We start from the raw sequence: 14,937 nt of genomic DNA on the forward strand, positions 1-14,937 counted from the left end.
CATTAGTTAATTAAATAAGAAAATGTACGTAATTGGAGATCTATAAAAAAGAAACCTACGATGTATTCCAAATTTAAAGAAAATAAAAAAATACTAGAAAACAAAAGATGAAAACTAACTTGTCAAGGGAATATAATCTTAAGGCCTTTTTTTGGGCTCCGTCCTGTCGCGTCCGTCAGTAGTCTTGTCGTACATTACAACTAGAAACAGATCTGCCAATGAAATATTACACTTCGACCAAATCAACTAATCATTTAAGTCCAATTATCATCTACAGAAAACTAACTTTGATCAACAACCTAAACTAAACTGTCTAAAAGTAAATTTAATCTTAAATCACCGAATATTTTATTACAACGCCAAGTAAGGTAAAGGACCTTGTTTTTAAACCAGTCTTGCCGCTTTCAAAAACCAATAAACATAAATGAACAGTTCATAAGTTGATCACTCGTCATTAAGACGACTATTTCATGCCTTTCATTTCATTAGGGCATAAAGCCTTGCAAACAAGAGTGCATCTCTATCATACCTTATGTAAACTGTCATTTGAGTGAAGGAGACACACTCCTGTTCATAAAACCCATGTGTCCTTTGAAATGTTAGGCTTCATTTGATCGTCAAGGCTCCAGTAGATCCGATTGATTGACCGAGACTCTGGAAATTTTGACATATCAAAATGCTTTGTATTATTACTGAAATGGAAGTTTCAAATTTATGAATGTAACATTTTTTTAAATAAATTTAAAAATCTATTCTATCCTACAATGCCTAGAAGAGGCCTCTGTTTCTGTTGTGAGTAAGCGCTGGTTTCAGAGTTCATTTTTCAATTTAAAAGGGGTGGGAGACGACTAATTTGCTTCATGAACTCCTACTCGGCCTTGGGACCACCTCTTAAGACACTGATGGCTCCTAGCTAGGAATTAAACCTAGACACAGCGTCGAGGCCCGCTTCGCATGGCAAAAATGTTGGCTGGGGGGAAGTGATATTATCACGAAATTTTATTTTAAAGCCAACATTGCTAACGGCGTCGAGGTCCTTACTCATGCCCAAGGAGGGATGTTATTGAATGATTATTATTATTTGGATAACATTATTATATTTAATTGATTATACACCAACACTATATTCAACACTAAACAAAATCTACATAGCACAAACAAACTGTAAGCTGGAGCGTTTGGTACGGTATGTCCACGTATCTTTCCTCCTCTATAGATTTTGTGAAATGTGATCTGTTCTCAGAGTCCCCACTTCGGTAAACACATCGCAGTAGGGCTGGCCACTTTAAAATAACAATAAACACTGAAATCTGGCAAAAAAATCAGAAGTGTATTAATTGGAAAATATTTTGTAAGCTTTAAAAATTCACAACGTAAATTTTTGAAAATTAAAAAAATCAAAAACTCTAAAATGAGAAACTTTTAAATTCCGAAATTTCAAATTATTCAAAATACTTAAATTTAAAAAATCAGATACTAAACAATTTCAGAATTCAGTTCAGTTTAAAAGGGCCAAACATTGAATATTACTACGCGTCCAATCTTCAATGTCTCTTAGACAATTTTATAGCTATTTTTCTGAACTTTAAAAAAAATATTTTTAGAAATTGTCACTATTTTTAAAAATTGAAAAACTGCAAATATTTCGCTAAAATCAAACTTTCGGTGGCTATATCTTGAAAACGGAGCCCTTTATCAAAAAATCTGCAAAGTACTTTTCGATTGCAAATTCAATTTTGCATTAAAAAATAATGTCAAACTTGTTTTTGCATGAAACTTCGATTTTTTCCAAAAATCACTATTTTTTTCAAAAATTCATAGCTTGGCGGCAGATTTTTTGACCATGTCTTTCTATGGCTCTAAAGTTGCGGATTTTTGTCCCCTAAAACATATCAAAAAATCTCGAAAATAAAAAATACGTATTTTGGGAAATTGAGTTTTTGTAAAAAAAAAGTTAATTAAAAACTCGCCAAATTTTTCTTTCCGTGTACCTATTTTTTTTTCGCAATTCGCAATTCGCAATTTTCAGTGTAAGAACGGGCCTTGACCGATCTTATGCACTAGGTTCCCGACGAACACGCACTGCCCTTACACCTACATCTCACCCTTGCTCTGAGTCAGTACGAGCAGCACGCTAGAACACGCTTTGAGTGTTCGTGCCAGGCATGCACACCTTCTTTTCCGGTTACGCATTTTAACTCGGCCGGGGGTGGTACATTACGTAGGGTTTGATGTAAGTATAAGTGCCTAACCATTTATAGTGTGCCTATCGACTTTCATTAAAGCAAAAACTGTTTTATTTTTAGTTTGAATTCAAAAACTTATTGTTATTTACTGTGTATTGTTTTCTCTTGAAATCTTCCCTATTGTTGAGTCTGTTTATCTGTTGCTATTTCTTTTGTCGCGGTGTTTTGTTACAATTTTTGGTCCTAAGCATGTTATAAAAGTTTACCAAAAATACAATAGTAATATTTGTGTTAATCCTTTAACCATTCCATAAATTGAGTAAGGGCTCAAACCTCACTTGTTTGAAAAAAAAAGGTGAAGATTGCATACAATAGACAGTAAAAGAGAATTTATTTTATAAAAATCAAGAATCAATAGTAAGAGAATGATTAGCGTATTTTGAAGAATAAAAATGAGATGCTAGATGTATTAGATGTAAAATTAGACAATAGTTAATAAATAGAGATACAAAACTAGCTTAGATTATAGTAATGATAATTTATAGGACAGATAAAGAATTATTCAAATAAATAAATTCGCAATAAAATCAAAAAAGATTAGGCGAATGATAAATAGACTTGATATTACTAGTACATTAAGGAAAAGTATATTTTTAAGGAAAAAAAACAAAACAAAGTTTGTTACAGCAGTATCAATTGATAGAAAAGAGTGGAAAATCTTTGAGAGATAAGAGAATCAAAAGTTAGTAAAATTAAAATCAAATGTTGGATATTAAATAGAAGAATCAGTGAAGCATTGGGAATCAGAAGAGCAAAATAAAAATAGGAGATAGGTGGTAGCTGAGAATGAAGAGAAGAGAAACCCCGTTGTGCGATGTTTCAGGTACATCCACAGCAGTTGACTCAACATACTGCGAATCAAAACAATACCGTCTACAATCACAAATTACTTCCCTTTCCCACATTGTTGCGCCCCTTTCTTTTAGCCGTCTCAACTCTGACCCGCGGTGGTCAAAGGTTTACGATCCGTTTCCACAGGCCACCAGCTAGGTCATCATGAAAACCAAGCCAACGTGGAGGTAAGAAAATAGGACACTCGCAAGGAACCAGAGCTATACTGTTCTGATCAAGATAATTCGGATGATCTAACAGAACTACGGATGTAGTTAGTTACGCTCCTTCCAGGATGTTCCTTACGTGGACGTCAACCGAAGAGCACGCAACAAGGTCAGTGCCATTGCATGCTCTTAGGTATCAATCCTTGGCCTGCTGTACCTATTTTTTTTTTCTCTCAAAAGTCCTTGTTCGGGACCGAATAGTGTTTGCCCCAAGGTTTGCCCCCACCCGTACGTCGAGAATGACTACGCCCCTGCGCAACGGCTGAGCTGTCATCGACGACGTCAACAACAACAAGTTTGCCGCTCAAACAGCCCAACAACAAGCTCGCGTGGAGCGCGCTCAGACAAGACATCCAACCGTCGGACGTGCCGGACGCGACGTGCAGCAGCAGAAGTGAAGGAAGGAAGAGCGGAGAAAGAAGAAGAGGAAGAAGGAAGTGTAAATAGAGAAGAGTAGTAAACAGAACTTCCGGTGCCTTTCCTTTGGACCCCCTTTCCGACCCCCCTAAATACAGTCCACTCCGAAACACTGGCCAACCGTGGCCGGTGCATAAACAGTCCTCAACAATACCGACAACTTTGCCGAAGACACCAAATTGATCGCAATGATGACGCAAAATAGCTTATTTGGTCATAGGGAAGGCCCCCACAAAGTTTGAGCTACATAAAAAAATACAAATAAAATCCATTTCCGGTTTTGCTAGAGAATTGCTCATGTGTAAAAATGGAAGCTTCAGCAATATACTGGACACTTCGATTTTAATTCCACATCGGATCAAATCATACTCCTTGCCAAACAAGCATCAAACCTATGATACTGATTATGACAAAGCCCAGGGACACATGATTACTGTTAATAATTCTATCAAACTCAAAATATTAGGTAATTTGTTTAAAAAAATCATCCACCAGGTTCCTTTTATAATTTTGTTAATTTTGATATCTAATTTTTTGAATCAATGTTGATTTTTTCAATTCAATTCAATACTTGACACGAATGCCAAATTATGGTAAAGTCGAGCCAAACATTTCATTAGGGCACAAAACCAAAACGTAAACATTCGGTATTGTTCCACTATTCCATTCAGTAGTACACTCTCTACATGCACTCCAAGATTCAGATTGATAGCAAACAATTTCCTATCCAGATTTTTAAGCGAAGATGGCGTTCGAATTGTGAACGCCCGAAATGTCAAAGTCACGCAGTGATACCAACATTACGAAAAAAGTGTGCCATAGCATGACAGCCTCATCCTTTTTCTAATGTTGGTGCTACTGAGCGATTTTGACATTTCGGACGTTCACAATTCGAACGCCATCTTCGCTTAAAAACCTGGATTTAAAAAATCAAAAACTCAAAAGGGCACATAACAATGTTCACTCCAAACCAGAAAAAAAGTTCAATTGTGCCCTTTTCTATTTCGTTAGTTTTTCGTAGTTGAGGAACTTTCTATATTATAAAGTGAACTTTTCATACATTCTTAACACCAATTCACTTCAAAACAAAGTTTGATTTAAGTTTCACCAAGGATTTCTGCAGAAAAAAACTTCGTCGAAATACAGTATTTGTTACGGTCCCGCGGCTGCTGTTCAGTACACTTTTAAAGAATTTTTATGTTTCACATACCTTATCTACACCATTCGATCACAAAACTTCACAAATTATCAAAATTTCCGCTGGATTCCTCAATATTTCTAACTAAACAAAAGGGCCCATAACCATCATTCAAAACAACAATCGGGTGACAGCGCTTTAGTGCCCTTTCAGTTCTTTTCGAAATTCCATTAAGAAAGGGCCCATTATGCACAACAGTTGGAAAGTTAAAAGGGCCCAATAACGAGATTTTTTTAAATTATGAGTTTTATTGCGAAAATCAACATAAATTAAGAAGCATTCAAGCAGAGTTGAGGATAACTAATGATGTGTTTTATCGTATCATTTGTAAAAATACCATCAGTCAAGCTTATTTTTTAAATAGGAATTGAAACAAGTTGTGCACTTTTTGCAAGCGATTTTCTCGAATCGCGGATTTTGGTTTTGTGCCCTAATGAAATGTTTGGCTCGAAGTGTCAATAATAAACTATAATAATAATAATAATTCAATTAATTTTTTTTTCTTTAGTTAGCAATGTACAATGAGTTCAATTTGTTGAAAAAATAGAGCTTTGGATTTCCTTACAACTATGAATTAGTGCTTAGATAAATGAATATGCGATTTTATAAATAGGAGAAAAGAATAAACAAAAGCAGGAACATCAAGCAAAAAACCTACTTCACTAATGTTGATTTATTTAGTCGTATATTTTTAAATATGTTATTTTTTCATTTTTAAATATGTTTTTTTTTCATATGAAAAAAAAAAAAACAAAAAATGATAAAATTCCATTTTTACCACTTATTTCAAGAAAAGACAAATTCGTAATTGTAATAAATAACATGAACCAAAATTCATTGGATTTATTTTATAAGCAATTTATGCATTTTTCATAATTCAAACGTAAAAAAGTTTTTTCTATTTCCATTCAGACCGGAAAAAAACGATGGGATTTTATTCGATATTTCAGTTTTCCGGAAATTTACCTATACTTATAAAAAAGGGAAACAATTGGAAAAAAGTAATGTTTGAAATAGCATTATGAATTTAGTTTTTCCATTGCAAAACCTAAGTTGGCATCGTATTTTTTTAACTTCATACAATGTGACAAAAATGATTCAGAATCATAACTTAACGCTGGCCACAATCGTAAAAAATAAACTTTATTTTCATATTAGTTTTTTTTATCAGCTTTGTTGTTGTTTTTAAGTGAGATGTTACCTCTTGTTTACTAAACAAAAGTAAATAAAAATCCCTTGATTCATTGAAAAATATTATGCAAATCTGTGTCAAATTCATCCAACATTTATTTTCCTATTCTTAAATTAAAAGGAGTTGCTTAAGTCGAATTGAGTGAAGTTAAAAAAAAGTTGTACAATAATATTAGAGAATTATTCAAAGATTTAACAAATAATTTTCAAACAGGTATGCTTGGGATTCCAGACTTTTCCCGACTTTTTGATAAAAAATCACTAATTCCCGACTTTTCCCGATTTTTGACGGATTTTGGCGACTTTTTCCCGATTTCCCGACTTGAGTGGCAACCCTTATTCTTTGTAATTCAAAAACTCAACCTAGAATATGACTCAAAAAATGATCAAAATAACCTGATTATCTATAAGTTAAGATGATGGCAAAAACACCGGCCTTAAAAACTTGAGGAATTTAGCAATTTAAATGCTTTAGATTTTTTTTCTGAAAATTATTTAATTTTATTTTTTTTTTAATAAATTTTTGGAGCAATAAGCACTTTTTGTAGAAAAGCCATTTTTGATCAATGTTTGAACAATAAGTTTGAAAAATTGTTAAAATTGATAGTTTGCAATTTTTTTTTCAAATTTTCTTAACTCTAGTTTGACAAATATGTTATTCTACTCACGGATCCGTCAGCACATCCCGCGCCAGCCTCTCGATCCGCTTCTTGAACGTCGCACTGAACAGCAACGTCTGCCGATCCGGCCGGACGTGGTTACAGATCGAGCGCACCTGCGGCTCAAAACCCATGTTGAACATCTTGTCCGCTTCGTCGAGGACCAGATAGGTCACGCGTCTCAGATTGGTCGCCTTCATCTTGATCATATCGATCATCCGGCCGGGAGTGGCCACCACAATTTCCGCGCCCTGTTCGAGGGCCTTGCTCTGCTCCCATTTTGAGCCGCCGCCGTAGCAGCAACACACGCTGATGTTGTACACTTTGCCGAATTTTTTCGCTTCTTGGTAGATTTGGAGAGACAGCTCACGGGTGGGGGCGAGAATGAGGCCGATGGGGCCGTCGCCGGGTCCGAGGTTCTTCTGGTCCATGATGTGCACGAGCATGGGCCAGAGGAAGGCGGCCGTTTTACCGCTGCCGGTTTTGGCGATTCCGATGATGTCACGGCCGGAGAGGGCGGTTGGGACGCCCTGGGCTTGGATCGGGGTAGGTTGAGTGTATTCGGATTTGCGGATCGCCTTCATGAGCGACTCGTCGAAGCCAAAGTGGGCGAAGCTGGTTACGGGGGCGGGCGGGGAAGGTCCGCTGACCTTGATGCCCAGCTTGTGGCGCAGCTCCTGGGTTTGGCTGCTGGCCAGCGCGATAATGTCCTCGTGGGGGATGTAAAAGTTCTTCTCGAACTTTTCGTACTCAATCTCGGAGTGGTAAATCACTGGAAGCGGGTCGATGTCACGCTTACGCGGCGGGGGAATCGGATTGCCGTCCTGGTCGTACTCCAGCTCGCCGTCGGAACCGTCTCCGTCCTGGAGGCCGGCGTGCGGGTTCTCCTCCATGTAGCTGGAATCGAGAGAAGTTTAGTAATCTTAAGATTAAACAAAAACGAAATTAATCTTACCGATAATAACTCTCCTCATCGTCCTCGTCGTCAATGTCGCCGCGCGTTCCTTTCTTCGGGTCCACGTTCGGAGCCGGAACGGTTTTCTTCTCCCGCTCGACCTGCGCCTCGATGCCGGCCATGAACGCGTCCAGCGGATCATCATCGTCCTCGTCGTCGTCGTCTTCTCCGGCGCCCTTTCGATTGCTCTACATTTCCGTTTTTCATTTTTGGGATTGAATCACGGGAAAAAGAGGAGAAGCGTGTGCTCCCTAAACTTGACTCTCAAACAACAAATGGGAGGCGCAAAGCACTTACTTGGGAACCGCTGGCCGAGGGCGATCCCGGCGCCGGAATGTAGTCCAACTGCGGAGCCGGCTCTTCCTCGTCCTCAAAGTAGCTGAAAGAAGACAATTTTAAATTTCAAACCCGAATCTCCGCCCCCCCAACGCGCCACTCACTCGTCCTCGGTTTTTCCCCGACGCTTGCCCAGCGTGTACTGCGAGGCCGGATTGGAGTACGCCGCAATCGCGTCCATCGTGTGGTAACCGTGCTTGGACACCCCACTCGCCGGCTGCTGCTGATGCTGTTGGAAGCCCTTGGCCGGAGCGTACCCACCGCGGCCACACAGCGAACTCGGCGGCGGAACCGCATTCAGGGAGAAACTTTTCTGCTGCTGCTGTTGTTGTTGCTGGCCAGGTCTGCCGCCGCTTGCGTTGGGAAACGAAGCGGAAAGCTGGCCCTGGCGGCGCATGGAAAAGCTAAAGTTTCCACGATTTCCACTCATGGTTGCGAATTCGGCGACCACCGGGGAGAAGCGCGTACAACAGGGCGATTAATCTCAAAGTTTTTTCACCGGATTTTAAGCGAATTTTTCCAATCAATCAATAAAACGCGAACCAAGCTTGAGATTGGCTGCAGAAATTTTTCTGCATGTTTTGACAGATGCGGCAGATGCGTCAAATCGCGGTGAAAGGGGGTTCGGGCGGAGTGGTCGAAACGGGCGGCAGAGCGAGTTTTCTTGTAGTTTTGACAGATTTTAGGGCGGGCAGAGTTGCCAGAGGAACTCCGACAAACAGAAATTTTATTCATCAAGTTTAGTTCTAGGGGCATGACACTAAACGGTGTGTTGAGTCAAACAAAAATAAAATTTTGCTTTTTCCTTGAAAATACAATTTCACCTTATTAACACTCCAACTCCCAAAATTCATTCAAAAAATGAATTGAAAATCAGGGATTCTATGACAATTTCCAGAATTCCATTTCCCGGAATGGACGTTTTCCGGAATGGACATTATCCGGAATGGACGTTTTCCGGAATGGACGTTATCCGGAATGGACAGTATCCGGAATGGACGTTATCCGGAATGAAATTTCCCGGAATGGACGTTTCCCGGAATGGACATTTCCCGAATTTTTTTTTTATATTACCTGATATGAGAATGAATGGAATCTTGCCTACTCACTTACTTGTGGTTAAGAATTACTTAGTTTGTACTCCGTTGGTTTTGACAACAATATGAATATAAATACATGAATGATAAAAAGAAAGTGAAATGTTCGGACATGAACAATAGAAGCAAGTGTTGACTATTGAAACAATACTTTATCAACCACCACGAGATGTAACAATGTAGATTGATAGATATTAGATGTTTTTTACATTCTTTCAATTCTTTCATTTTTTTCCTTTCTTTTGTTAATCATTTGACTTATGTGACTAAATTCTACCATATTTTACTATAAAGCAGAATGATTATTTTCAAAGAAGGGAAAACCTCAAGAAAATAAAAAGCTTTTCAGAAAATCAATGTGTAATGTGTCCAGTCAAGAAAATAAATAGCTTGAGTGTATTTTTAAAGAATGAAAAACCTCAAGGAAAAATACATTATACATTGATTTTCTGAAAAGCTTTTTTTTATCTTGAGATTTTCCCTTCACGCAGAAAAATGTTTTGTAGAATCAGCCTGTACGAGGTTTGAATCAACAAAATTTTTGTTGAATATAATCAACGCCGATTTTGCGTTGAAACAAACCTTGATTTTCTCAATTCAACAAAATTCTTTTGTTGTTTGGAAAAAGCTGCTTTGACGTTTAGCGTTGAGTCAACAAAAATCATGATTTTTAAATCAACAAAACGTTTTGTTGATTCAAATATGCCTTATTTTTCTGCGTGGTCTTTAAAAATACACGTTCTTTCATCAAAGTAATGGGATTTTATGTAAGATTTATCCCTTCTTTTGTTAATTCTACTAAATTTCAACTAGTTTTTGTTAAGGAACTCTGCACTATAAAGAAGAATGTGTTTTTTTTAAAGAAGGGAAATCCTCTAGAAAAAAAAAAGCTTTCAGAAAATCAATGCATAATGTATATTTTCTTGAGGTTTTCCCTTCTTTAAAAATACACGATCTTTAATCGATGTGATGGAATTTCGTGTAAGGGATTTCCCTTCTTGTGTTATTCAGTTGACTTTTGTGACTAAATTCTACCAAATTTTATTATAAAGCAGAATGTTTATTTTCAAAGAAGGGAAAACCTCTAGTAAATAAACAGCTTTTCAGAAAATCAATTTTTAATGTGTACTTCCTTGAGGTTTTTCATTCTTTAAAAATACACTCAAGCTATAAATTTTCTTGGGGTTTTCCCTTCTTTGAAAATAATCACCCTGCTTTATAGTAAAATTTGGTAGAATTTGGTCACAATAGTGACCTGATTTACACAAGAAGGGAAATCTCTTACACGAAATCCATCACATCGTGTATTTTTAAAGAAGGGAAAACCTCACGAAAATATACATTATACATTGATTTTCTGAAAAGCTTTTCATGTCTGCCTGTGTGAATCAAACGGACCGCGCACTGGACTCACAATCGAGAGGTCACCGGTTCGAATCCCGAGGCAGACGCAAAATGTTGAAAAACAGGTTTTGGGCACCTATGCTTATGATTTTCTGAAAATCTTTTCATTTTTCTTCTTTGAAAATAAACATTCTGCTTTATAATAAAATTTGGTAGAATTTAGTCACAAAAGTCAACCGATTAACACAAGAAGGGAAATTCCTTACACGAAATTCCATCACATCGATTAAAGATCGTGTATTTTTAAAGAAGGGAAAACCTCAAGAAAATATACATTATGCATTGATTTTCTGAAAGCTTTTTTTTCTAGAGAATTTCCCTTCTTTAAAAAAACACATTCTTCTTTATAGTGCAGAGTTCCTTAACAAAAACTAGTTGAAATTTAGTAGAATTAACAAAAGAAGGGATAAATCTTACATAGAATCCCATTACTTTGATGAAAGAACGTGTAATTTTAAAGAAGGGAAAATCTCAAGATAAAAAAAAGCTTTTCAGAAAATCAATGTATAATGTATTTTTCCTTGAGGTTTTTCATTCTTTAAAAATACACTCAAGCTATTTATTTTCTTGACTGGACACTAGGGTGGTCCAAATCCGGACTTTTTTGGGGCTACCCCCTGAATTCAAAGATTGACCCATCACTAGGCTAAATTCCAAATTTGAGCTCATTCTGACCACGGGAACCCCTCCCTCCAATCGCTTAAAGTTTGTATGGGAAAAATCGTCAAAATGTATGGAGAAAAGCAACTGTTTTACTTTTTTACCTGTGGAAGGCGCCATAGTTATCCGATTCTTACCATTTCTCAAATGTAGAACCTTCATTAAATTTAGAACAACTTTCCCGAGGACACCATATTTTTAGGATTTTTTTCCGCGAAGTTATTAGCGCTTAAAACTGACCATTTTTGCGCGGCTAGCTGTAAGGGGCTAACTAACAACGATGTTTAATTACAATTCGTACAGGCACGTGCTCTCTCTCAGGTTCAAACTCTCTCACGAGCTTGCTCGCCTGCCTGCCTGCCTGCCTGTTTGCCTACAAGCGCGCGCGCTGTTTCTCTGCTTGGACTTTTGTCGTCGTCATCGTTTTCGTTCCGCTGCGCTGCGTTCCTGGCATGTTTATTATAATTTTCAGGATATAATTCGATATTTATTTCGAGATATAAAATTAAATGTAATATGTGATAAACAATAGATATCATATTATCAGAGCGTGTGTGAGAGAATACAAATTTCGATAAATTAGTTCCTCCATGAATTGTCATCTGTTATTATTGAGTAAATTTTTAAATAGGGATATTGTAATTTAAATTTATTTCTAGTTTTTTTTTAAATGGAACCATATCAAACTCAAGACTGGGTTTTTAACTATTCTAGAAAAAATAAAAGACTATTTTTAACTTAGTCAAGTATACATTTCAGAAAGAACAATACACTTAGACAATTCATCGATTATGGGAACTGTTTTTTCCACTTTTGTATACTATCAAACAAGCTTAAAAAGAAAATATTTGAAGTTTTTTCGTAGCCCTATGATCACGACTATTTTTCATTCCATACAAAATATTTTAATCTGCCGAAAATATAACAATCTTCCTTACAACAAATTGCGGTATATTTTGCTTTTGACGATTATTAGAAGTTTATGTCAGATTCCGAAACATCGAAAAAGTGCAACGATGTCTAAAAGAAAAGCCTCAAAAATAGAGATTATTGAGTTAGCTATTTTTATATCTGGAATCAAATTGCCTTCGAATGGACAAGCAGTTGGTTGGATGATATTTAGAGTAAAAAAACAAAATTTGTATTACCTGAAGATTTTTTTTAAATAACTCTAATGAGCATATACGAACAACTGCTTGTAATGCTTGGAAAACGAACAAACTCTGTTCATTTGCTTTAATCTTTTAAATGAGCCTAAGCCAAAGCCTAAGCTGCCTTTTATTCAAATTTTTTTTTCAGTGCACTTTAAAAAAAATTGACGTGATCTAAGAATTTATATGCTAAATATATCCTGTTATTTTAGTTGAAAACTATAAAAAAAACATGCCAGGAACGCAGCGCAGCGGATAGCAAACGAAAACGACGACGACGACAAAAGTCCAAGCAGATAAACAGCGCGCGCTTGTAGGTAAACAGGCAGGCAGGCAGGCGAGCAAGCTCGTGAGAGAGTTTGAACCTGAGAGAGAGCACGTGCGTGTACGAATTGTAATTAAACATCGTTGTTAGGTAGCCCCTTACAGCTAGCCGCGCAAAAATGGTCAGTTTTAAGCGCTAATAACTTCGCGGGAAAAAATCCTAAAAATATGGTGTCTTCAGGAAAGTTGTTCTAAATTTAATGAGGGTTCTACATTTGAGAAATGGTAAGAATCGGATAACTATGGCGCCTTCCACAGGTAAAAAAGTAAAACAGTTGCTTTTCTCCATACATTTTGACGATTTTTCCCATACAAACTTTAAGCGATTGGAGGGAGGGGTTCCCGTGGTCAGAATGAGCTCAAATTTGGAATTTAGCCTAGTGATGGGTCAATCTTTGATTTCAGGGGGTAGCCCCAAAAAAGTCCGGATTTGGACCACCCTACTGGACACATTACACATTGATTTTCTGAAAAGCTTTTTATTTTCTTGAGGTTTTCCCTTCTTTGAAAATAATCATTCTGCTTTATAGTAAAATATGGTAGAATTTAGTCACATAAGTCAAATGATTAACAAAAGAAAGGAAAAAAATGAAAGAATTGAAAGAATGTAAAAAACATCTAATATCTATCGATCTACATTGTTACATCTCGTGGTGGTTGATAAAGTATTGTTTCAATAGTCAACACTTGCTTCTATTGTTCATGTCCGAACATTTCACTTTCTTTTTATCATTCATGTATTTATATTCATATTGTTGTCAAAACCAACGGAGTACAAACTAAGTAATTCTTAACCACAAGTAAGTGAGTAGGCAAGATTCCATTCATTCTCATATCAGGTAATATAAAAAAAAAATTCGGGAAATGTCCATTCCGGGAAACGTCCATTCCGGGAAATTTCATTCCGGATAACGTCCATTCCGGATACTGTCCATTCCGGAAAACGTCCATTCCGGGAAATGGAATTCCGGAAATTGTCATAGAATCAAATCAGGGTGGGCACTCCAGACGGGAAATCAGAAAAGTCGGGAATTCGTCAAAATTCGCGAAAAATTGGGAAATAGTCGGGACTTTGTGATTTTTTGACAAAAGTCGGGAATCCCAAGCAAGCATGTTTGAAAATCGTTTTCTAACTCTTGATTAATTTTGTAATATTTTGTTCCATTTTCAAATTAATTTCGCTCAATTCGTTTTTTTAATTTATGGCTTTGTCTGATCACGCCTTCCGTCGGACAGGGAAGTAAATGTTGGTCCCGGTCTAACCTAGTGGGTTAGGTCGTTACCTCGGTCCAGGTGTAGGAGGCGTCTCCCTGGGTCCTGCCTCGGTGGAATCGCTGATAGGCAGTTGGACTCACCACCCAAAGGTCGTCAGTTCCCGGTCAATCCCGGGGTGGGTGGAAGCTAAGGTGTAAAAAGAGGTTTGCAATTGCCTCAACAATCAAGCCTTCGGACACCTAGTTTCGAGTAGAAATCTCATGCTCAAATGCTGGGCTTCGGGCTGAAGCCCCCCTGGAATTTTTGGACGACATATGGGAGAGAGGGAAGAAGAAGAAAAGAAGAAGAAAATTTCTTCGTCCAGCCCCCCCCCCCCCCGAACCAAAATTCTGGCTACACTCCTATCTGTTAGTATGAGTAAATTAGTAGATTAGTAGTAAATAAGGCTCGATTTTCAGTTGTCGGAAAACTGAAATATCTAACAATAGTTCTGAATAAAAAAAAATTGAAAATTTTAGAATGGAAATTGAACTGCAAAAAATAAAATTAAGAAATTTTGGTTTAATTATTACAAATATGTTTAACGAATTTGTGAAACATTTTGCATAAAATTCCCTGGATTTTTCATTTTAAAAAGTTGATCAGCATTGATTCAAAAAATCAAATACCAAAATTTACAAAATTAGAAAAAAGATCATGGAATACCATTTTTTAAACGAATTTCAAGTTATTTTGAAAATCTTTAATAACTGAAATACTAAACAATAATGTTTAAAGCGTTTTTTGATAAAAAAAATATAAAAAAATAATAAAATTTAAATTAAGGCTATCTTTATCTTTTTGAAATCTCCTTTTTTATATCGAGTTAGTGTCAAAAACTTAATGTTTGACAATTTAAAAAATACGCAATGAAGTTGTACTGTCAAGCTTTTGGTTATTTTTGACTGATTGTTCTCTCTGAGTGAAAATAAGGTGTGTTTCCATTTTTGAGTTACTTTTTAGAATTTTTATTCTTAGGTTAAGTAA

At 36.7% G+C, this 14,937-nt stretch overlaps 1 protein-coding gene across 1 annotated transcript in view; it reads right to left on the minus strand.

Annotated features, from left to right (window-relative positions):
• LOC120430727 (ATP-dependent RNA helicase DDX42) overlaps positions 1 to 8,650 on the minus strand; it is a 12,462-nt gene extending 3,812 nt beyond the window's left edge. The window contains exons 1-4 of the mRNA XM_052709086.1: positions 8,165 to 8,650; positions 8,022 to 8,103; positions 7,725 to 7,912; positions 6,779 to 7,666 (exon numbers count right to left, since the gene is read on the minus strand). Coding sequence (XP_052565046.1) covers positions 6,779 to 7,666; positions 7,725 to 7,912; positions 8,022 to 8,103; positions 8,165 to 8,490 — 1,484 coding nt within the window. The 5' untranslated portion in view covers positions 8,491 to 8,650. The remainder of the gene's footprint in view (positions 1 to 6,778; positions 7,667 to 7,724; positions 7,913 to 8,021; positions 8,104 to 8,164) is intronic.
• Between the last annotated feature and the right edge of the window lie 6,287 nt (positions 8,651 to 14,937).

This window comes from Culex pipiens, chromosome 2 (assembly GCF_016801865.2).
Source record: "Culex pipiens pallens isolate TS chromosome 2, TS_CPP_V2, whole genome shotgun sequence".
Lineage (NCBI taxonomy): Eukaryota > Metazoa > Arthropoda > Insecta > Diptera > Culicidae > Culex > Culex pipiens.